At 41.4% G+C, this 23,971-nt stretch overlaps 1 protein-coding gene across 13 annotated transcripts in view; it reads right to left on the bottom strand.

Moving 5' to 3' along the window:
• Phactr2 (phosphatase and actin regulator 2) overlaps positions 1-23,971 on the bottom strand; it is a 270,721-nt gene that overhangs the window by 22,176 nt on the left and 224,574 nt on the right. For 8 of the 13 annotated variants that reach the window (XM_076552728.1, XM_076552733.1, XM_076552738.1 and 5 more), the window contains 5 exons: positions 18,042-18,232; positions 16,437-16,593; positions 11,361-11,437; positions 5,542-5,603; positions 3,876-4,017 (listed from right to left, as the gene is read on the bottom strand). In XM_076552728.1, coding sequence (XP_076408843.1) covers positions 3,876-4,017; positions 5,542-5,603; positions 11,361-11,437; positions 16,437-16,593; positions 18,042-18,232 — 629 coding nt within the window. The remainder of the gene's footprint in view (positions 1-3,875; positions 4,018-5,541; positions 5,604-11,360; positions 11,438-16,436; positions 16,594-18,041; positions 18,233-23,971) is intronic. The other 5 variants (XM_076552729.1, XM_076552740.1, XM_076552736.1 and 2 more) reach the window with 1 other exon arrangement.

Below are 23,971 nucleotides of genomic sequence, written 5' to 3'. Positions count from 1 at the left end.
TCCCCTGTATATTCATCTTAAAACAGCGGTGTGAAATTTTTTTCTCAGTGTTATGTAGAAAATAGTATTTTTTTTTTTTTTTTTTTTTTGGTTTTTCAAGACAGGGTTTCTCTGTGTAGCTTTGCACCTTTCCTGGAACTCACTCTGTAGGGCTACAGAAAATAGTATTTTTAGACATTTATAAAAATGCCTGCACTGATCTAAGTCCCATTTATTGATTCTTTCTGTTTGTGAGTCTGGATATTCATCTACTTGACAACAAACACCCACCACTTGCATGCCCAAATCACACTATACACAAACAGAGCACTTGCATGTACAAAACATACTACACATAAACAGCATGTTCTGTTTTGGGATTTTTCTACATTCTACCTTTAAAAGTATACATTTTTTTTCCTGTCTAAAACAAATTCTTACTTTCAGAAAACACACTCTTCTCATAGGGAACACAGACACAATAAAAACACAGCCCTGAACATTTTGTCTTTTAGACCTTAATTACATCTCGGGATAAATGTACGAGATTTCCATGAGGGAAAGCGAGTCACCCCTGTAAATCAGGAGGGACTCTGGCTCTGCCCTGGGGCTCAGGGGTCACGTTCAAGGGAGATGTGAAACTCCTATGTCTTCAGAGTACTCCAGAACAGAAACCATGCTTGCAGAAGAAAACCTGACCAGGCCTAACTCCCCTACGTCGAACAAGCCCAAGGTCAAAAGCCTATCTTTGTCTCAGTTCAAAATGTTCTCCAAAAACAAAAACAAAACAAACAAACAAAACAAAAAAACAAAAAAACCACACCAAAAAAAAAAAAAAAATCTCTGCCCATCATAGCTGAGGTGGCTGAGCTTGGCCTCCTATGAACAGAACCAAGTCAAGGAAGGACTCTTCCGGGGGATGGAAATTGAATTTGCATAGAAGGGTGGTTAGTTATGTAGAATGTCACTCCTGCACAGTGGAGGATTTTACTGTTTATCTGGCCCGTCTAAAGGTTGGCATTTAAATAATGAGGTGGCTGGTAATAGATGTGGCAAATCATACTTTTCTAAGATGGCTAGAATATTACCTTCAGGCTATACAATCTGACCTCACTGCTCTCCTAACGAGAGGGAGAGCTTTCCGCCCCTCTTCCCTGGGTTCTAAGCTGGCCTTAGGACTCACCTGGAACCAACAGAACAATGCAGACATACAGTTTGAGTGACTTCTGTAGTCAGCTTTTCCTTTGGGCTTCAGCTCACAAATAACGACATGGAGACTTCTTATTAATTATGAAAGCTTAGCCTATAGTTTAGGCTTGCTCCTAACTAGCTTTCATAACTTAAATCAACCCACCTATATTAATCTACTTTCTGCCACATGGGGTTACTTCTCTTACATCTTGCACCTCCTGTTTCCTCTCCGTGTCTCCTGGCATCTCTCATGTGACTAGATTCCTCCTCTTCCTCTTCCTTTCTTTCCCCAGAAATCCCACCTATACCTCCTGCCTAGCTATTGGCTGTTCAGCTTTTTATCACACCAATCACAGAAGATACATCTTCACACAGTGTACAAATATCCCACAACAGACTTCTAAAGATGATTGGAAAAGGCCAAGGAGCTTTTGCTGTGCTCTCTGGGGACAGATATCTGCTGTGAGGGAAGCTAGCTTAGGGAAGAGGTCTGATGACTCACACTAAAGAGGCCATGTGTAGGAAGTTCTGTGGGCAGTCCAGCTGAGCTCCACCTCTGAGCATGGCAACCAAGATTCAAGACACACTGGAAAGTCGATCCTGGACCTCTCAGAGTAGTCCAGTCACCAGGTGGGTGACACTGAGTAAACTTAGCCAACCTCATGGAAAGCAGAGTTGCCCAAATAATCCTTGAATATATTCCAACCTATGAAATCTGTAAGATCTATGGAACTCTGTTCTTCATCACTATGCTGAGGGTAGTTTGCTGCATGGGGACATGGCTGCAGCAGTATCAACTAGAAAGTCACTGAATGAGGTGAGAGAGATGAAAGCCCACAGCTGAAAAGAAAGTGACCAGAAGAAATCCATTTCTTGCAATATGATACACTAGGTGCCTTGATTAACCCTTGATTAATCCATTGAAGAACAATTAAAATGATAAACATGGCATTAAAAATTACCTTAAATGTATTGAATGGCTGCTAAGAGAGCAGAAAGAAACTTCTTGGCGGGGCTGGGGAGGTAGGGGGCGAAATAAAGAGAGGGAGCCCAGAAAAGGAAAGCAGACATTGAAAATGTCTTTGACTTGAGGACACTTGCATTAAATCTGGTGAATATGAGCAGTCATTTTCAAAAGCAGGTGAGATATGGAAGATGGGGGAGACCAAATGGAACATCCCAATGCAAAGCTGTACTGAGCTACCAAACCAGAGAGGACACCAAAGGAGACTTCGAGTTGGAGCTGGGATGGGGTGGGTCGGAATGTAGGCTGAGCATTGGACCCATAAGCTTACTGTCCACCTGGCTTGAGGTCTGAATCCACAGTACTAAGGTAATCTGAAGTAATTCAATTTGCTAATACAGTTTAAAATAATATTCAGTAAAAGAAGCCTTAGAGAATGAGTCATTTTTTTTAAGATAGAGCTTCATAACAAAATTTTTATAACAAAAATGCAATTAATTCTCCACATCTAATGACACATCTCATACTCGAGGGTTAGACTTTTAAAACACACTTATTTACTGTGTGTGTGTGTGTGTGTGTGTGTGTGTGTGTGTGTGTGTGTGTGTGTGTGTGTGCAGGGCCCTTTGTGTCAGAACACGTGTGGAAGACATTTCTCTCCTTCCACCATAGGGGTCCTGGGGATGGAGCTTAGGTCATGAGGCTTGCAAAGCAAGTGGTTTTACCTGCTGAGCCTTCCTTCTGGACCATGAAGAGCTAAAAAACCCCAAAACCAAATTAGAACACAGAAAGGAAAGAGTCTGACTACACTCAACTGTATTAAGGCATCTCTTTTCACCAAAAAGTCCCATAAACAGAGCTGTAATGTCCTCAAATGGAAGAAGGCGTGTGCTTATTTTCAACTTATATAAACATGAATCCATGAAGAACCCCTATGAATCAACAGAAATCCTATAAGCCAAGAGAAGATGGGCAGAAGACCAGCAGCTCACAGAAGTGGAAACTATTTCCTGTATGCCTTTGACAAGCTGCTTGTACAGGGAGGCATCTGTCCACAGCCTCCTCCCTTGGTGCCTGTTGCAGCCTATGCTGACCATCCCACCCTCCATGGTCTCCTCTTGCTGTCCACTAAACGTTGGCCTGTTGCTCTAATGATTATGTCCTGCTTGAACTCTTCTTTGTGTAGACTTTACCTTCCCTGCGTTTTGGCTCCTTCCTTCAAGTTAAAAATTGTTAAAAATTTCCTCCCACTCCCCTTGGGCTAGAGAGATGACTCAATGGTTTACGAGCACTGGCTGCCCTTCCAGAGGACCTGGGTTCAATTCCCAGCACCCACAAGGCAGCTCACAACTGTCTATAACTCCAGTTCCAGGATACCAAAACACCTTCATACAGACATATATACAGGCAAAATACCAAATTACATAAATAATAATAAAAACATTTTAAAATAATAATAAAAGAAACTCCTCCCCAAATTAAAGAAACAGACTTCATTTGGACGCCCCTCTTTCATTCCGAGTTTACTCACTTAGTCTTATGAATGAACTCAACTACGCTTGAATGAGGACAGGCTACAAAGCAACTAAGGGCGAGCTTTCTCTGAAGTCCAGTTGAAAGGACTGTATTGCTATCATGCCGCATGGCCAGGTAAGTGTTTAGACTTTCAGAGGGAGAAAGATGCTAGGATGGGCGAGCAGGAGTATGCAGGTTTTGGAAACACAAAAGGTCACTGAGATACTTGCCTTGTCTGCAGGTGTCAACCTGGCCCAGGGCTTGTCGGCCCGGCGGTCATAGTCGGGAGAATCCGTGACCTCTACATACTCATTAAATCGCAAGATCCTTCGGGCTTGTAGCTCTGCCACAGAAGGTCTTAGGCTGAGCTGCAGGAGGGTAGGAGGGAAAGGCAGAGTTCAGTTACACGTGTATAGCCTCTAGGCGGCAAGTTTTCTGTCTGGAACACTTCAAAGTTAAGGTCACTTTCAGGTATTAAAAGAAAAGCAACGGCATCTTGGGAATTTGTAATGAGACCTAGAAAGCAGCATGCCCTCATTTCCAGACCAGAAAATCATCACTGCTAGCTAGGTCAGCCTTTGGCAACCGTCTGTATTGTGCGATTCCCCACAACATGCCTGGCGCTCAGACTAAGGCTTGCCTGGCATCTCTGACACAGGAACGCACGGTGGCAAAGGCCCACCAGCAATACAGCTCGAGGATGGTTATCGTGGTGGCTGACAGACTGAGACAGAAACTCTGAAACTCCTAGAAAAGTGGAGAGGAGTGTCTGCTTCTGGCTTTCCTGGCATATATGTAGAGATGCGGTGTTCTCAGCAGAAGTGCCTCAAAGAAGGGCGGAGCTCCAGTGTGGCCTTCCTGGGGAGAAGGACACAGGTCCTGCATTGTCCACCCACAGCCAGAACAGCTGACAGGCAGATGAAGGAGGCTTCCTGGAGAACAGTCCTTGCAATCTTTCTGATATGTCTGCTTTTGGGGATTCCTTCATGAATCCTCTGTCCCATTCAAATTTATCATCATATCTAATGTGGCTAGCCCTGGGGGTGTCTTTGATTTACAAGCACCAAGAATAAGGCTGGAATAATCCTATATGTGAAAGAAACCCAGACCTACCTTGGAATGCTTTTTGCTGTGAGCACTCCAGCCAGCCCTCAACAATGTGAGTCAGGCCACATGCTCGACTATGGGGTCATAGGTTAGTCATCCTGCTCTCTTCCAGGTATGGAAGATATATCTTTAGATTCATAATGAAATATAAATTCTGATCATCCTTAATTTTTCCAAAGGCTATTATTTTTTAACACAGAAACAGAAAGTCATGGCCTTGGAATCAGGTTTGTGTTTTTGTTAAGTAAGTGGAAACAATGGCCTGAGTTCTAGAGATAAGCCATTTGTCAATTTGGGAAACACTGTGGTCAAATTCACTCCATGAATTAGTTACCCAGGTCTGCTGCAGAACAGTGACAGACCATTAATAATCACAAAATACTTATTTAGTATTTCCAAGACTAAATGGAAACTGTGAGTCTTTTTAAATCTCATGAAAGACATAAAAATATACTAAAATGCTAATGTTGGCTCTCTAAATGGAAGATTTGCATATGTCATTTTCCTTCTTGTATTTAAACCTTTGAAAATTAAAATACACATTGTCATAATCAGTAAATGCAATGTACACACTGTTATTTTTTTTTCAAAATGAACATAGCATGCAAAGAGAAAAATAACTGATTTTTATGTATTATTGATTTGAATGCCGTGGATCATACTATGACCTAATAGGAGCGCTCATCCCTAAACATCCCAGTCACATGTAAAGAGCGGGTTTGTAGCTAACAAAATAAACTGTATCACACAACACACATGCTCAATAGCAGTCATAACATCATCACCTTCCGGCTGAGTCTCCGTTTCAGTTCCATTTTTGCTTCTTGCTCCTCTTCTTCGTTCTTTTCTGTTTATTAGGGGAGGAAGGCATAAGTACAGTTATTAGTGATGATCGTGTGATAAGAAAAGTCTATCAGGAACATATGCCCAGCTCTGGCATATGCTGAGAAGCCATCACCTTAGAAATGTACCAAAGGATTCTGCAGAAAGAGTGGTCATACACATGTAATACATGTGCATGTATGCAAGGATTCTTCTTTATGGAACTGGCTGATTTTCTTCACTGATTTTAAACCTCATTGCTTCCTGATTTCTTGTTCTATGCCCATACGATTGCTGACCACCTCATGGTCTTAGAAACACAATCTACCAGAATTCAGATAAAAATCTACTTCTGGATCTGATCTTCATGTGAAAACTCCAAGGCACATTAAAAGAACAAATTAGAACCATCCCATGCACGTCCAAGCTGCTGACTTCCATTCAAACCCAACCAAAATATTTGACTTGTCTTCCTATGTTTCCATAGAAGCAAAATGTAAGCATTCCTTGGGACTTGGCTTTTAAACCAATGTTCTGAATGGGGTCAAGATGTACTGTGGGTGGAAATTATTTATTTTCTTGTGAGTTTAACTTTCCAAAGTCGTCTTTTTCTCTGGTGCTTCATCAAGTAGTGCAATTTCATGCAGTCCAACAGATGGGATTGAAACAAAAAAAAAGTTCAGAATTCTTAAAGAAACAGACAGCCTTCAGGATTTATGGGATGCCTATTTGCAAAGCTTCTGTCTGTTTCTTCCTGTATCTCATCTGCGTTAAGTAAGGCATTGGTTTTACTTCAGAGCAGGATATGTACAATACTTATATTCTAAAGAGTCTAGTGAAGTCTTCAGAATCAACTAAGTCTTCAGAAAAATTCTCTTTTATGAAAAAGTTTTATTTTTTAATCTCTCTCTCTATATATAGTATAGTATAATATAGTATAGGTCAGAGGTCAGAGGACCTTGACTGTCATCATCTGGGGCTACCCACCTTGGTTTTTAAGACAGTGTTTCTCACTAGGACCTGAGGGGTAATGACGAGGCTGTGGTGTCTGGCCAGACACCATAGAGCCCCAGGAACCCAGCTGTCTCTGCCTCACCAGCACTGACACGGTTAAGTGTGCCCCGTCACATCCAGCTTTTTAAGGGGGTGCTGGGGATAGAACCTGGGTCCTCATGCAAGCACTTTACTGACTGAGCAATTCCCCTAACTCCAAACTGTATTTATTATAAAAATTCAAATGGACTTTTCTCCACTAAGGTTACTGGCTTCAAGAGTAAAAAGTTAGTCTTGAGTATATGCAGAACCTACAGGTATTTGCTTATTGAGCAGGCTGTATTCTCTATACATGTTTTGTTTTTTCTTCTCTGGACATAATGAATTTTCTGTTTTCTTCTGAAATACATTTTCTATTTTCCATGTGAAGAGGATGATCCGTGTAGTTATATATAGTGACACAAACTGAAATCACCCTCAGTCAAGAGACACTTCAAGTTCCTGCATCACATGGATTTGGTTATAACTTGGATTTTTTTTTTTTATTATGAATGAACCGTAAGCTTGGGTGACTGCTTCACAGAAACATGTCTTTCTACACCGTTAAAGTGTATCCAAAGGGCCAATTACTTAATGTGAATTGAACGAAGCTTGTGAACGGTCTATTATACATATTACACAAATTCCAAACTTGTTGGTAATGTAATTCAAATCAGAGCTTTACAAGGCAAGAACTGTGATGAAACAATAGGAAATAATATAATCCTTAAGTATAATTTTAGTCACTTCTTCCTATATGCCTACCATGCTTCACTTTTTCTTTCTTTGTTTTTTAAAGCTACTTTTTTAAAAAATGAAATTTATTTATTTTATCTTATGAGTGTTTTCCCTTCACTTCTGTTTTCACACCGTGTGTGCTTGGTGTCCACGGAGGTCAGGAGAGGGCACTGGATGTCCTGGACCTGAAGCTGCAGATGGTTGTGAACCGACATGTGAATGATGGGAATTGAACCCAGGTCTTCTGCAAGAGCAGCCAGTGCCCTCGACTGCTAAGCCACCTCTCCAGCTGCCCAAGCCCTATGCTTCATTTCTTAAAGGCATTTTCAAAGCCAAAAAAAAAAAAAAAAAAAAAGCCAAAGGTTTTTCACTACTTATGTAAAATGTCATTTCTTTAAAGGGAATATTAGTTTTACCCTTTTAAGGATGTCGTACAACAAAGTGACAGTGACGTTTAAGAAAGGAAGAGCGGATTAGGAAGCTTAAGTAAACAGGGTTTTACTATCTGGGAACTCTTCCCTGACACTAGGAACTAACTGGCCTTTAACATTTCCCATTTTTGAAGTGATACTTTTAAAGAGGATGAGGGATGGAGGGGAGCTGCCATGGCGTAGCCTCTGAGTCTTTGCAGAGTGGCACAGGGACAAGGGGACATCTTGATATTGGTACTTAAATATTCACCGAGATGTGCATTTAGGGTACATCCCCCTTCACTTTTTGATTAATTAGAGGACTGACTGTACAATACAACGTAAACTGTTTGGGGCACTGGGGTGGACTGAAGGGTTTTCATGAAGGACGTGACAGGACTCTTGGTCAGTGTCTTGCATCAGAGCGGAAGGGCGTCACTTCAGACAGCCACAGGGAAGCGTCTGAATAAACACTCCATCAATACATGTGCTTTCAAGGCAGCGGGCACTGCAGAAACCTGACTGCCTAGCCAGGGTGGCCCCAGTATGGTGTGAAGGAGAGAAGAGGGAAAAGAGCAAGAACAGCGACCAGAACAGAAGTGCACTCCTGAACCATCGATTTGTGTGCAATGACCTGGGCCTCACCCCACATGTTCTTCCTGGTTTCCTTTATCTGTTTGCTGCTTGACACGTTTCCATGTGAGTGGGTTTTTGTTCTGTTTTAGCTCTTAAACATCTATATCTATCTATCTATCTATCTATCTATCTATCTATCTATCTATCTATCATCTATCTATCTATCTATCTATCTATCATCTATCTATTTATTTATCCATCTATTTATCTATCTATTTATTTATTTATTTATTTATTTATTTATTTATTTATTTATTTATTTATTTATTTGTGTTCACTAGCACACTGCCACAGCACGCATGTGGAGAGAAGAAAATTTGTAGAAGTGGATTCATGTAGATTCATGTGGGGCCTGGGGATTGTACTCAAGTCGTCAGACTTGGTGCCAGAGTCTTAACCTGCTGAGCCATCTCACTGGCCCCACGGATGTATTTTCAACGAACGAAAATACATTTGTAAACTTTTGAAACATACATATATATATATTCATATGTTAGTGAACATAAGTCAATGGATGGGTAGTATATGATAAAGATGTCAATAGTAGAATGTAGATGGCAGACACATGGTTAGTTAGTTGCTGTCCATAAAATTCCTTCAATTTTTTTTATATATTTAAAAATTTTCATAGTTAATTGTTGAAGAAAAAGATTCAGAACCCAGTGGCCTGGGTCATTTCCACCACCACCCCTCTCTCTGGATGGAAAACACAGCTGGAAAGACACAGCTGCACACAGGAGCTTTGCATCCTTTCTCAGGCTCCGTATGGAAAAGATGTCCTGTCCATATCCCTTTTCCTGATCAGCCAGAGGCAGGAAAAGATACCTCTACGTATGTTCTCGATTTTAAGGGACTGGTTTGAAAACGAATAATCAAGTACAAATATAGTTTATATGTTATATAACATAATATGTACTTATACATATTATATAGTTTATATGTTACACAATATAAATGCAGTTAAAGAAATGTGGGGTATAAGGGACATGGATCTAAGACATCAAGTTTGTCCCATGTCCTCACAGAACAGCTACTGGCATTTCCTGTCATCTCAGTCACAGTTACTAAAGGGGCGGTGGGTTTCGATTAGAGAACTATTGAATACTTTATGCTTTCAATCGGTTTCCTAGGCCCCAAGAGATGGCCGATGTGACCTTAAAAATCATACTGTGTCACAGATAGTTTTCTGGTGTCTTTATTTTGATACTGCTGCTGCCTTTGAACAAAACCTTGAGATGAAATAAACAAGCCAAAAGAGGAAAAAGTATGGAGGAATGCAGAAGGGGAATGAATGAAGTGTTTGTGGGCTAAGTCCCTGCGATGCTCACTGGAAAGAACACTACCCACCTATCTCCCAACCCGCCACCGCCCCCAGCTCAGCCTGCTTCCCTTGGCCCATGTCAGGAGATCAGGAGCCAGTTAGCAGCCTCTCTAGACTGGAAATAGGACCTCCAGTGTCCAGAATCAACATGAACTTAGAAGGAAGTAAAGAGGGCTGGAGTCAAGTCTGAAGTTGACTTTGGGGCTTCACTCTTTCCCGAACCTCCAGGAAAACAGAGGGTGCAGAAGCCAATACAGCACTTAAGATCAACATGCAATAAATTTCCGGATCCATGAAAGAGTTCCTCAAATAACTAAACTCCAGTGTGGCTTGGCACACCAGTCCCAAAGGACAGGGTTACCAGAACTTGCAAGGCCTTCTTTTCGAAGTATTTCATCAGACATCCAAGAAGACATACCCTCTGTACTTGTAGGAGCTTGCTTTTCTCCTAGAGCTTAAACTTGAACTTAGCGAGTATGTCCTGGGAACTCCTCAACACTTTTGACACCTTAGGGTTTTGTTTTCATGTCAACATTAGATGTTGCTCAGGTAAAAATGCTTAGGCTATAGCTATCACCTCTTTGTCTTTCCAAGTGGCATTTCTGCATATTAGCAGGCACTTTGATGGGTGCTATTCCACTTATACTCACAAATAGCCAGAAAAGGCACAGCAGGGGAGACATGCTACAGACTGGGTGGTTGGTCCTCCTTGCACTGGTAAATGCTCATTGTTGGGTTGTTTCAGTTACGGCAAAAGCCCTATAAACATGCTACAAAAATCTTTTTTTTTCCCTTTACAGAAGATAATAACTCATGTTAAAGCATGGGGTCATCCAGCAGGCTGACTGTACTCTGCCGGCTTGGTTGAAAAGGATGTCCCCATGCCAATGGCTCACTACTACTGCAGTCTGCCCCGAGAGCTGATCGTCCCTGTCTTTTGGCATTTCATACACTAAAAAGCTCCTCTGGAACTAGGCTAAGCTCTAGGAGTACAGCTCGGCTTGCTTTTTCACTCACTGAGGCTAGCGGCCTCCCTGAGAACGGTAGGACAAACTGCGTTTCTAGTGGGATCTCCCACACTTTACCACCAGAAGTCAGAATGGAAAAATCAAGTGGGAAATGAATGGAGAAGTCTTTAAGGCTCAAGAAACCACAAAGAATTCAAGAAAGAAGAAGAGCTATCACAACAATGGAAAAATGAAATGCCTTGAGAAATCCCTCTAACCATCATTTTAAACTGGGACTTTTGTCCAACCTAGCAACAAGCTGTATTATTCATAACAATATAGGAATGTTTGATTGATTTTCTTGTGGATTCTTTCTTTGGCAGTTATTTGAAAGTAGACTAGAGCATTTGCTTTAATATTTGGGCAAAAGAACACATGGGATAAATTTCATTTTTCTCAGAAATAATTGCTATGGCCAGGACTCCACTTTAGGGAATATCAGGCTTAAAGTCATAAAATGAAATATGAAAACCAAGAAATTCTTTTTTTTAAATATGTAAACGTCTATGAATATATATGACATCCATGGGCCATTCCAGTCAGTTGTGAATCATGTTTCCCTCCTGATGGATGGGTTGTCTCTGGGGCACCTTGTTATTGATCACCTGAGGGATCATGCTATACCGACACATACTCACGTTTTAAGATGTTTCTTTGCTCTAATTCCTCAGTTGTTGGCCTCTGGCTGAGTCTTCTACAATGACAAGATGATATGCTACAGTTTACAAAATGAATACATCATGTGTTACAAATGAGGTCCATTGGCAGAAGATACTAATGAACCAGCAAAGCTAGCCATTGTTATATCTTGAGAAATAAAAACGATTTTTTAAGCCTGTAAAATAAATGTCTCCTTCCTGTTTGTAGACTACTGAATGTGGCTTAGACTTCCACGTGTCTCTGCTTCTCCACCCATCCTTGGAAGACAGGCATCTGACTTTTTGGCTGGGCAAATGCCTACAGATCATAGCTTCCTTAGCTAGGTGTGGGATGCGACTGACTTCTTGCAAGGGGACATGAGCAGAGTGAGCTTTGTTAAGTTGTTTGCCCCCCCCCAATACAGATAAGTGTGCAGTCCCTGCTCCCCATTTCTTTCTTGCACAGGCTACACTCGAACATGGTATTATAAGCCTGCTTTGATCTTGAAGATAAGATTCCCCAGGGCCATAAGAAATTCACAAAACAGGAGTTGGGGTGTTAGGTCTATGAGAAGAGGAGGAGAAATTTCCCATCATGCTGGGTGGTCCGGCTTCCTCTGACTGTCTGGTATGAAAGAAATCAACATACATTGCTTGAACTCCGGTATTCCTGACATGTTACAGCAGCTGAGCTGATAGCTTGCTTAATTAATGTACAGGGTACTGGGGCCTCAAATCTGCTGCTGCCGCAAAGTTCACGCCAATGTATGAGTTGCTCAATCTATGCTGCTCAGGGTTTGAAGGGAAAGCCTGCGTCAGGCACTGCAAGTGAACATATTCCATACAGCGTTATCTTAAGCTATGCGGCCCCTTTCTTCCCTGCTGTTGAGATAAGCCAGGCTCACCAGGATTAGTAGTTAACTGCTTTACAAGAGACCAGGAACTCTTAGAAACTCCTTATAACTTTGTTCTTGGTCTTCTTTACATGATTAATTTGTTGTTTGTTGCTGTGAAAGATTGCCTCAGGATGTAAGCTGAGTTTGTGTAAGTTAAGATGAATATACATATAGTTACTAGACACAGCCAACTCTAAATGTTGGGACCACAACCAACTAGTTATCCTTCAAATGTTTTCTCAAATTTTCATTGAAGTTAGATCTCCATTGGGACCACTCTGAAATTAAGGTGAGGGGCTGAGTCCACAAAAGGCTCCAGGGAGCAATGGTACCTATGCAGCTGGATTCTGTGTCATGACTACACTGTGTGCTATGTGTATGTGCTGTCCATGGTCTACAGTTTGTCCCAAGTGTGCTAGCTCTCTCTTCCTGAAGGAACTTCCTTCTTCTGGAATGCTTTCTTTTCCTTTCCTACCTTCTAAAATCCTACAGTTGATTAACATGGGACCTTGACGGTTGGCTGGCATTAAGAGTGAAAGCCTCTGGGTTTTTTTTAGCCCCACAGGAGAGTATCAAACAGCCCTTGTATCATACTAGATGCTTAAAGTGTTGGGAATCCTCAAAACAATTCAGCAAGGCAAGGGCCAGCTCCCACCTTGCAGACAAAGAAAGGGAGATGAACTGACTTGCTTAAATTAAAACATGAGCAAACGCTGGGGTCAAGATCCGCTCCAGTCTCACTGGACTTAAACTGTGTTATCTAAGCTTGAACTGTGGGAGCTGTTCACTGGCATAAGGTGTGCTGTGTTCACTGAAAGCAACTCTTTAACATTTATATCTTACTAAGAACAAACACTACTATATTAAAAAATTTTAAAGCTATAGATCATGTCTGTACTCACAAAGATATTAAATATTTTATGGGTAGCATTTGAATACTAGTTCATAAAAGATAGAGGTGGTCCCCCAGGTGGATGTGTAGGACTGAAATGGAGACATCTCCACCCATTCTAATCTATGCTCACACTTCTGCTCTTCCCGTGGAAGCCTGAGCATTATCTCCAATAAATCCCTGATGAAACTGATAGAAGACTGATGTTCAGTGACAGTATGCTACACTGCTATTTTTTCCCCCACTTTTCTCTATCAGTGTCCTGGTTTTGTCTACTTGGTTCATTCTTGGTTTGTTTTAACTTGTTGTTTGCTATCCACAGGCTTATAACACATATCTTTATAAAAAGTCCTTCAAATAAATCATTGTAGATCCTCCCCTCCATTCATATGTTCCCCAAATAGAATTATTATGCAAAGAAATACCTTTATAGGTATTTTTATCACAGTGCTAAACTGCTTCAAAAATACTGATCAAGAACAACGTATGCTCTTTCCCCATAAACTCAGGTTTTGTTTTTAATTGTGCTTTGCTGGTTCAGTTAGTGTATACAATTAAAGACAAAAGCAAACATTTCATTTTACTAGGTTCTTGATGTGATACAAGCAGTAAGAGCTTTAAATATAAGAACTGTTTTATGAATGGCATCAAGCAATGGCTTTCTTCTATCTTGTTTTAGATATATTTTTTGCCAGTAGTTTTTTTTTTTCAGTTCTAAATAAGGTCACATTTCATTCATTCATTCATTCATTCATTCATTCATTAGTTTGTTCATTTGCAGTGCTAAGGATCAAACCTAGGGTCTTATTTTTGCTAAGCAATTCTTCTACATCTGGGCTCCACCCTAGCCCGGACACTCTGACTATGCCAAGTCTTCTCTCACTATTGAGTCTATCATTCACACCCTTAAGCATCTTTGAAACATGCCCTCAAGGGTCTTTCATTGCATCTCAGTGAATTAGCTTGGATCTTTCTTTAGCTCACATAGGAAGAAATGGCATTTGTCTGGTTCCCTTTCATAAAACTGAAACATCCTCAATGCTCTGATTCTGTAAAATGCAGCTACTTTCCTTCAAACTTCACACTAGGAGGACATCTGGTCAACCTGCCTGATGAGTTTTCCTCACGGATACAAATGTTTACTCTCTCTCTCTCCTTTCTAAATTCATTCCATCCATCGTGGTGGTTGTCTGGACGGGAAGTGTTTGGAGCCTCAACTGTTAAACAAACAGTTGGCTATATTAAAAAGGCTGTTGAAAATACTGTGACCGCTGTCTCTCCCACTTGCAATATTCTCCTGTTCTGTGCCAATGTCTGTATTACTATGATGACAGTGTTACCATGATGCTCATGTTCATTGATTAACCTCAGATATTTGGACTTGCAGAAGTTACGATGTAGCGGTTTTATCTTTCTCAGAGTTTTCTAGGCATATAAATAGGAATAATAACAGTATTTTGTTCCTATAATGTATAGCTTTTTTCCATTACAAATAACTATGACTAGACATTTAGTAGGAAAAGAGTAGGGAAACTCTGCTCATTTAAAAAATGATTTTAGGTTTTTTTCTAGGTACTAATGTATTTAGCATAATTTATAAAAAACCTTTAATTCTGGCTTGTCTCAGGTTTTTGTGAGATAATACAATTTTTACCTAGGAGCTGAGGATGGAGCCCAGGCTCACGCTTGCACAACAAATGCTTTACTAAGTGAGCGATTATCCTGGCACAGTGTTCACTTTTTAAAAATCCTTTACGATGATAAACTATACTAATATTCTTTGCATTTAAGGGAGCTTACCCTATTTTGCTATCATTTTATATGCATTATTTTTCAATGATTAAAAATTTTCACAACAAAGCATAAACAAAGGCAATAAAATAATAAAACACATTTGTCACATGTTTGCATGTATGTGGTGTAGAAGAGATGGAATAAAAGAAATCCATCATAGATGAACAGTGATCCTAACTTGCTTCTGTTATAAAGAAACTGTACAGTTTCCAGAAAGTCCCTTCATCTCTTGAGGCCTCAGGGGCCCCTGCTTTTACTCATTAAGAAGACTAATTTGACATGAAGTTCCTTTGACTTCTGCTAGCTCTTTCCTGAGGCAGGAAATGGTCCAGGCTTAGGGCTGAGGTGAACACACTCCAGTGAGAAGGAGATCATTGGCAAAGTACTCAGGACTTCTTTTTGAGTCCTAGAGGGAGTTGCTGGAGCTGGCGACAGCACACCCCTAGGCCTCCTCCTGGATTCCTTAGGGAGGTGAGCCTTCCCTTCCCATAGGAGCCACAGGTGCTATCCCTGAAAGTCTCCCTTTTAGCAGAGAAGGGCCTTGGAGATTCTCTCCCTATGGAGAACAGCAATACTCCCTGGCAGCCCTGGTCCGAACCTCTTCCTGCTTCTAAGCAAGGGCAGCAGCTTCCTCCCATCTTCATATCCTGATCTGGTTCTCTTCTCCTAGTGATAGACCTTGGTCGGTGTGCAGAGTGAGAGAAACCAGCAGAAACCAGTGACACTTGCGTGTGCTCAAGCTGGTATCAGAAACAGTTCTGTCCTAGGAACGAACTGCTATTCAAAATCCCGGTTCAATGGACTTCTGAAGTCACTCGTGGCAAAAAACAGAAGGCCTAGAGCACACATGGGCAGCAGGGAGAGAGGAGTGATGCCTGATGGCTCACTCATCCCAAGCTAAAGGGTGGTGTTTGGACAGAGGGCTATGCTTATCTGACCAGGACAAGGCTAGGCCAGTGAGCTTGGTATTTCTCCAGTCTCACAGCCCACATGATGGATGGAACCTCACACTTTTCACATAAATCTCAGTAAGTCCTCAGATTAGAACAGAGACTGGGCAAGTTGCGGACTGCAAGCCAGATCCCCTGTGCTACCCCTTTTGGTAAATGCATTTTATGGACGCACTCTCGTGTTTATTTGTGTATATGTTATTTACATCTTCTGTTATGCAATGGCACAGTTGAATAACTCCAACAGAGACCAGCTGGCCATCAAAGCCTGAGAATTCATAACTGATCTTTTTTTTTTTTTTTTTTTTTTTTTTTTAAAGTCTGTTTACCTCTGAGCTACACGTTCTGGAGATCTCAAAGCTACTGGCTAACTGACCAGAGGGCAAATCTTTTGAGTGGCTGGTTCATCATCTGAGACCACATTTATAAGACTGGATTGGACAGGAGCCCCTGAACCTGGTGAATTCACCAAGACCCCAGGCAGACAGGAGACTTTGGGATGACTACAATCAGTCACTCCTGCACTCACACTGCCAGCAAGTACCTGACTAGCTTGGTCCCGATCTGCTGTCTTATTTCCTGCCTTTCTTCTTCAGATGTTCGCTGCAGGATGTTTTTATCCTCCAGTTCTTTTTTGGATGGTCTGTTGCCAAGTTTTATGGCAAGAGTGTCCCTTCGTCGTATCTTACTTGCCAAAGCACCTGAAGATTGAAAAGGGGCAGAAATATAGGTACATCAGTTTTTACCCTAGCAGGGCTTTGGTTACACGTGGCTGGACTTTAACAGGACCTGAGCCAAATTCTTTACTTGCGTGCAAGAGGGGAAACTTAATCAGTCGAAAGCGGGGGAGGGATTTTTGAGTTGGAGATAATTCATTTTGAAAAAGAACTGAAGTATTTTTTTTTAATGTTCTGAAAAAAAAAAAAAGCCGTACAAGCTTGGAAGTATCACCTCATCATCTGGACGGAGATAGTTGAGGTTTATTCTGCTGATTTGGTGGATCATGGAAATCAGTGATTGCACAACACTTTTGCTTTCTTTTCAAGTCAAAAGCTTATCCTCGCTCTTTATTCTGTACAGTTAATCCTTGTCATCCCCTTCCCCCGAGCCAGGCGTCATGCTGGCAAGGAGCCTACCCTATATACAAATGCTTTAACTCTTAGTCACCCAGGCATCCTTAAACTCCCAGCAGGCAGTAGCTATCAGATGGATGCTACAGAGAGGAAATCTAATACATTTCCATTGAATCACTAATATACTAATAACTTTTAATCATCTATAAATTCAATTCCACAGTGAATTCCTCCTACATCACGCTCCTCCTAAGTTTAAAACAATAACAACATTTTAACAGCACACTCCAGTCATCTAATTAGACACAGTCCATGGCCTTCATTCCCCTTTGGGATCCTTCCTTTCTAGAAGACATCCTATCTTTGCAATGGTGGACGAGTGAGAATTTTTAATTCCAAAAAAGTGTTTGTCATTCATGACTCACTCCCCTCTCCTCTCTCTTTAAGCCACAGCATACAATGAGTGAAATTTCCTAACACGTCCAGCAGGCCAAGGAACCCCCACCGTTGCCCATGACACCCTTTCTTCAAGAACATACCTGGAGGGATGGCCACCTTTGACTTGCATAGAAAGAAAAAAACAAAACAAAACCTCTGTTCTTAGAAAGCTTAGATTGTTGGTATCAAGACAAACATTTAGTCTAACTCATTTGTCAAAGGTGTGACACATCTATGTAGTATCCTCTTCTGAAAATAGCTGTCATCATGAGCTAAATTTCGGGACGGGCACACTTTTTTTTTTCAGTACTGGGAATCGAACCTATGGAATTATGCTATCCTCCAAGCCTGTTTTTACACTTAAGCTTGAGACATGGTCTCATGAAGTTGCCCAGGCTAGCCCTGACTCGCTCTGTACCCAAGTCTTGCTTTGAACTTGCTATGGTCTTGCCCCAACCTCCCATGTTGCTGGGGTTAGAGGCTCGCCACCAGTTTTAGCTAGGACAGCCATATTTCTAATTTGAGAGAAGGTGAGGGAGGAAAAGGGTAGGTGGTGGCGGCTGACAAGGCTTTTGTGCTGCACAGGAGGTGGCCCTCTGTACCCCACCGACTCCTCTACTTCTTAGAAAACTTCTTACTTTCTCCACTGCCATCATCATCATCATCCTCTTCCTCATCATCATCAGTGTACAAGATGGGTCCATCTGAGTCAGAGTCGTTGGACTGGTACTCTCTTGGGGCCTCATCCTCCGGGGCACTGAAGGATTCTGAAGAGTCTCCCATCTGCCCAAGAGGTCCAGCTTTCCCCAGCTCATCTTTGGTTGTAAAACTATGAAGGGTCAAAAAAAAAGCAGAGGGTAACATGAAGTGCAGAGCAATCCTCATGAATAACAACACTATACAAAGCATGCTAGTGTCATGAACTACCTTCATGCCGGGGATGGGAGAAATGCAACATGGGACGGCCAACCAACCTCATCAACATGGAAGTTCTCTGATGCCTTACTTAATTGTTGAGGTTTTATAGTCCTCAGTTGCAAAATGAGAAGGCATCCCTAGATGATATCTAATATATCACTAGATGATCAAGGTGAAAACTGAACTTTGCAAACATATTTGTCGACAAATAATGGGGCAGTAGGAGAAAGAGTAGTAGGTTAGGGCGGGCGGAGGGATAGCTCACTCAGCAACGTGTTTGCTGCACATGCCTGACTACCTGAGTGAGCTTTCAATCCCCAGCTGTGGCAATGCTTGTCCATAACCTCAGCGCGCGCGCACACACACACACACACATACACAATCACAACAATAATGAGTGAGAAGCTCCATGGTCCTTGACTCTGTCTGCACTTCTTATTGGCTCTCCAAGTCTAAACCTAACTCTCAGCTCCTCCACGAAGGTCTCTGGATCATTCAGTGGACTTCCTTACCCCACTCTTCTGCTCTCACAGCCACCCACTGTGGAGCTTAGCACCCTGACTTGTCTGCCTTCTGCTCCTACGACACCTTTGACCAACAGGATTCAGTGTTCTCCCTCCCAGCACCCAGAAGGGTGTCACCCAGGAAAGCGCACCTCTTACTTATTTAGAATAAACCCCATTTTTCCCCCCAGCCAGTGGGCCAACAGGCACAAATCCTGGATCTTCTCTGTGCCTTCATTTCTTCATGTTATAAGACTGCCTCTTACAGGACTAGAGGAACACCCAAGATGCAGAGTGTTAGATATAAGCTTCAGAAGAAAGGTAATATCCTGGGGGAGGGGCAATATCGCTTTGTCATTCCGATGGGTAAAGGTCTCTGCAATCCTCACCCATTTTCCAAGACTAAAGTAGAATATGCATGGGACGACTAAAACATTTAATTTAAAAAAAAAATAGTGTAATCATTATTGTCAGATATAGAAGACCACCCCCACCTCAAATACATTCTGATATAAATAGATGAATTCACATTTGGTGTTTTCACAGACAAAAAAAAAATGAAAAATGAAAAACCAACCCCCAACCTTCCCCCAAGACAAACAACAACAATACAACCAGGAAATGTTTTGACTGACGCACACAGGCACACTTCACTAGTCGAACAAAAGGCATTTAGAGCCAATTTTGTGGTTATAAACCCAGGCACTTCCAAGAATCTCCATTTTTCTTTTCTTTTCTTAGAAAGAACCCAACAGCCTATGTTGCTTTCAAAGGGGCATATGAAATCTCCGTGTGTGTGTGTGTGTGTGTGTGTGTGTGTGTGTGTGCGTGTGTGTGTGTGTGTGTGTGTGTGTGTGTGTTCACTAATTTTGAATGTCTTCCTCTATCATTCTTAGTTTTTGAGATAGGGACTGTCATTAACCCTGGAACTTAGCATTCCAGCTAGACTGACTGGCCAGCAAGCCCCTGGGATCTGCCTGTCGCTGCTGCCTTCCTATTCCCAGCACTGGTGTTCCATAGGTGGACTTCCAAGCCTTGCTTTTACATGGGTACTAGGGCTGAGTTAGGGTCTTTTTACCCACATTACCTGAGCCGTCTCTCTAGTCCCTGAAATCGCATTTTTAATTATGTGGCATATACATAACTGTAGTGGGTAGCCATTCCAGCTTTGATCTGGAAGTTCCAACCCCTTTTGAGGCTTCTGCAACTGTCAGGCCTACAAGGTGGGGCCAAGGGAGGCTCCGGGAGACCCGAGGTCTGGATGCGCTGGCTCTCTTGGTTCCTGGACCCTGGACACTGGAGTTAGACCGAGCAGAGTTCTCCAGAGAACACCGCCGGACTGTGCTACACATTTCCCTGACCCTGTAAACTATCCCTTCACTTGTAAGTTACCCCATAAAATAAACCTCTCTTTTAACTACATGGAGTGGCCTTAATAATTTCACCAATACATAACCCCAAATTTCCCATCTCAATAATTTTTAAGGTATTAGATACATTCATCTTGTTGTACCTATGACTGTACCTATGGTATTAGGTACATTCATCTTGTTGTATAATTATCATCATGCATCTCCAGAACCTGTTCATCTCTCTAAACTGAAGCTCTGTCCCCATCAACTAATAATTCCCCACACCTCCTATCCCTCAGAAACCACCATTCCACTCTCTGTGTCTATGATGCTATTTTATGAACCTCATAGAAGGATAATTATACAAACCTCTGGGTTTACTTATTGCACTTAATGCAATGTCAAGGACATCCATGTCATAACAGTGTCAGAATGTCCTTCCTGTTGAGGGCTGGATGATATGATATTGTGTGCACATGCCACATCATGTTTACTCATTTACCAGTCAATACCCAGTTGGGCTGTTTCTGTCTTTTGGTTACTGTATATTCACTCTATATACACTGGTGTACAAAATACTTCTCCACTTTGAATTCTTTGAACTACAGGCACAGAAGGAGAATTTCTGAATCATATGGTAATTCTATGTTCACTTTTTGGGAGATAACACAGAATGAAGTGTCATTGTAAATAAGAGAAGATTTATTTTTTATAGACAACTTTTCCATAGTCTAGATTATTAGTTGATTGCTGCAGAAAGCTATTCTATTTTGAGGAGACTGTCACTATGGGCAACTACAGTATGTTTAAAGGTTTGTCAATTAATAATAGCTTCTGCATACAGCAGAACGAGGTACTTCAGGGCTCAATCCTGTTACTCATGCCATTAGTCACTAATCTATTACACTAATTATTTTAATTTTGCCATTGGTATAGTATTTTGCAGTTTGCAGAGTTCAGCAACATTTATTTACAACTCATAACTATTTAAAACCATAATATGGTTAGAGAATTTACAGCATGGGTCCAAGAAAGGCTGGAAGTAAGTAGCCCACCCAACCTGGTCAGTGGAGTGTGGGATCCAGACTGAGACAGCTAGTCTACTTACTAAATGTTATATTATATGATTATTATAATTAGTTAATATTAACTCTGCTCCACCTCTGCATTGGTCAGCTCACACCTCAACCCTTATGGTTCTTGAGAACACTGGACAACATTGAACATTACATAAATCTTTGTGGAGGGGACTCCACAAGTCATTTTTAAATATGACCTCAAATGGGTTGAATTTTTTCTGCCCTGCATTACAGAGACGTCTGTGTTATGGATAGAGCTGTAAATGCATAAAGGCCTACTAAACAGCAGCCTGTAAGATAGGAAGAAAGGGAGGTATTTTTATATACAACCACCAGCCCTATTTCAAGTTTTGATATTTGTACCCCAAACAGAAGGCTTTTCATACTATGACAGAGTTTTCACACATTGGGTGACTAAATATAACCAAGGGAAAGTTCTAAGGAAAGCAAGTGAGTGAGAGCCAAAAACTCTAATTCAAAATTCCACTTGAAAGAGGGAGAGTTTGGGAGAAAATCTGAGACACTACATTTTCCAGGCTCATTAAGTCAAGGGCAAATCCAAACTACCCCTGAAGAATGCATCATAATGTCACTTTTTAAATTTTTAAAATATACTAAGAAGAAAATGGGTTCTTCTAGGAAACTTTGAGAGTTACCCTAGCCGATGGAAGTATGTGATCCATGCCTCAATGTCGAATGAGACCCAAGCTTACTCCCTGTACTCACGGCATCGCTGGAAATGGAAAGCTTATGTTTATTTCTTTATTTAAAAATTCTCCCTGTATCTGGGATAACAAAGACATTCAGTTCCTAGTATAAAGTGTGGCACTTAGCACAATCAATACAGTCTCTAAATGATCATGGAGATGAACTGGGATTCAGGTTGCCTATGGATATGATCTCTCTGGACACTTACAGCTACCCCAAAGTCGCCTTTCTCTTCAAAATATCAAAACCAGATCTATATACCGCATCCACTTTCCAAAATGAAGATCTTGTCTTAAGCACACATTTCCTGAGCACACTGGTCAATATTTTGATTAAACTGAACTATTTGGAACTAGCTTGTTTTGCTCACATGTATGCCGTTGGTGCTTACTTACGGCATATGCCCAGCACAGAGCAAACAAACCCCACCAACTACACCCTGCAAAAGAACACATTCGGTGTGCAGGTTGGAAGTAACGGCAGTGCTAGGCAAAGCTGCAGCTACAGGAAGGTGTTCTGCGTGCTTGGAGCAGTATGGACACTGCTGGGAGGATCTGGATGTGTCCCTTGGAATTCAAGTCTCGAGGACTTCATCTTCCATGCCCTGGCACTGGAAGGCAAGGCCTCCTGAGGGCAAAAGCCATAATGAATAGATGAACTCCATTCCAGAAAGAGCTCTTGGGACAGAGGTGGCTGTTTTGCTCTCTTGGCCCGGCCACCTTCCGCAGCGAAAACTTTCTCATTAAATGCTGGCGTTTGATATAGAATTCTCAGCTTCTAGAGTTTTGAGTCAATATATGCACATTCATTATAAATTACCCTCTCTCGGGTAGTCTATGACAGCATCACCAAACAGACCAATAAAGATAGCCTATCACAGTCGGTGATAGTACATTGCATAGGCAATGGTGGCGCACGCCTTTAATCCCAGTACTCGGGAGGCAGAGGCAGGCGGACCTCTGTGAGTTCAAGGTCAGCCTGGTCTACAGAGGGAGTTCCAGGACAACTAGGGTAACATAAAGAAACTCTGTTTCAGAAGAACCAAACCAAACCAAACAACAAACAAACAAACAAAGCATATCATTATCTCAATGTCTTCTGCCTGTTAGAGCTTTTACTAAAATGTCAGGCAAATGATTTGTAATTTGCTATTTATTTCTCACCCCTTGCTTTTGCTTCAAGTGAGACTTCTCCAAATGATAAAAATAAGGAACCAATAAACTGTTAGAGTAAAAAAAAAAAAAAAAAAGAGCAGAAGTTGATGCAATTATTTTGGAAGACAGAAAATTGTCCCCGGCCTGGGGTTTGGTGTGGAGCGCTAGCTTTGGCCTCTCACTCGGCCATGGCTAACCTCGCAATGCCTCTAAAGCAAACTATTCGAACTCTCTCAGCTGCAGGGTTTTAAATTAAAAAAAATAGATCTATAAAGTAGAGATATTCAAGAGAAAGCTTACATGAATTAAATGATACTGGACAGTGCTTGGCTCTCCACATTGATCAAGTAATCAATGGATGAAGGGTGATACTATCAACAACTAAACAATTTTAAAAGTGTCTTGATCAAAGCCAACCTAATTAATGTACTGAGCATTTTTAAGTGCTTAACATGACAAATTTTTTGAAATGGATCCTAGTAAATGACTCAAAGATTGAAAATAATTTTTAGAAACCGAAAATGGGTTCGACTTGCGAGCTGAGTCTTCCCTAGGCAGAACTGATGACTGCATCTATTACAGACTCTGCTAGTTTGCTTCTCATACCTGTGGGGCAGGAGGTCTAATCTGTCTAACTCAACTTTAAGAGCATACTTATAGGATGTTTGAGTGGCATAGGTAAAGGATGTTAAAGATCCTGATAAGCTCTAGGTTTCTGGATTGGGCAGCTGGACAATGATGGGTCAGTAGCCCATAAAGTGCAAGAGCACGTCCTTTTGTGCCTTTTATTTTGTTATTTTCTTGAATAAAACTAAGACGATGGGGCCTTTTTTAGAATCTATGGAATCCATCGT

Source organism: Peromyscus maniculatus, chromosome 16, assembly GCF_049852395.1.
Source record: "Peromyscus maniculatus bairdii isolate BWxNUB_F1_BW_parent chromosome 16, HU_Pman_BW_mat_3.1, whole genome shotgun sequence".
Lineage (NCBI taxonomy): Eukaryota > Metazoa > Chordata > Mammalia > Rodentia > Cricetidae > Peromyscus > Peromyscus maniculatus.
This window is presented reverse-complemented; position numbering and strand designations above follow the sequence as displayed.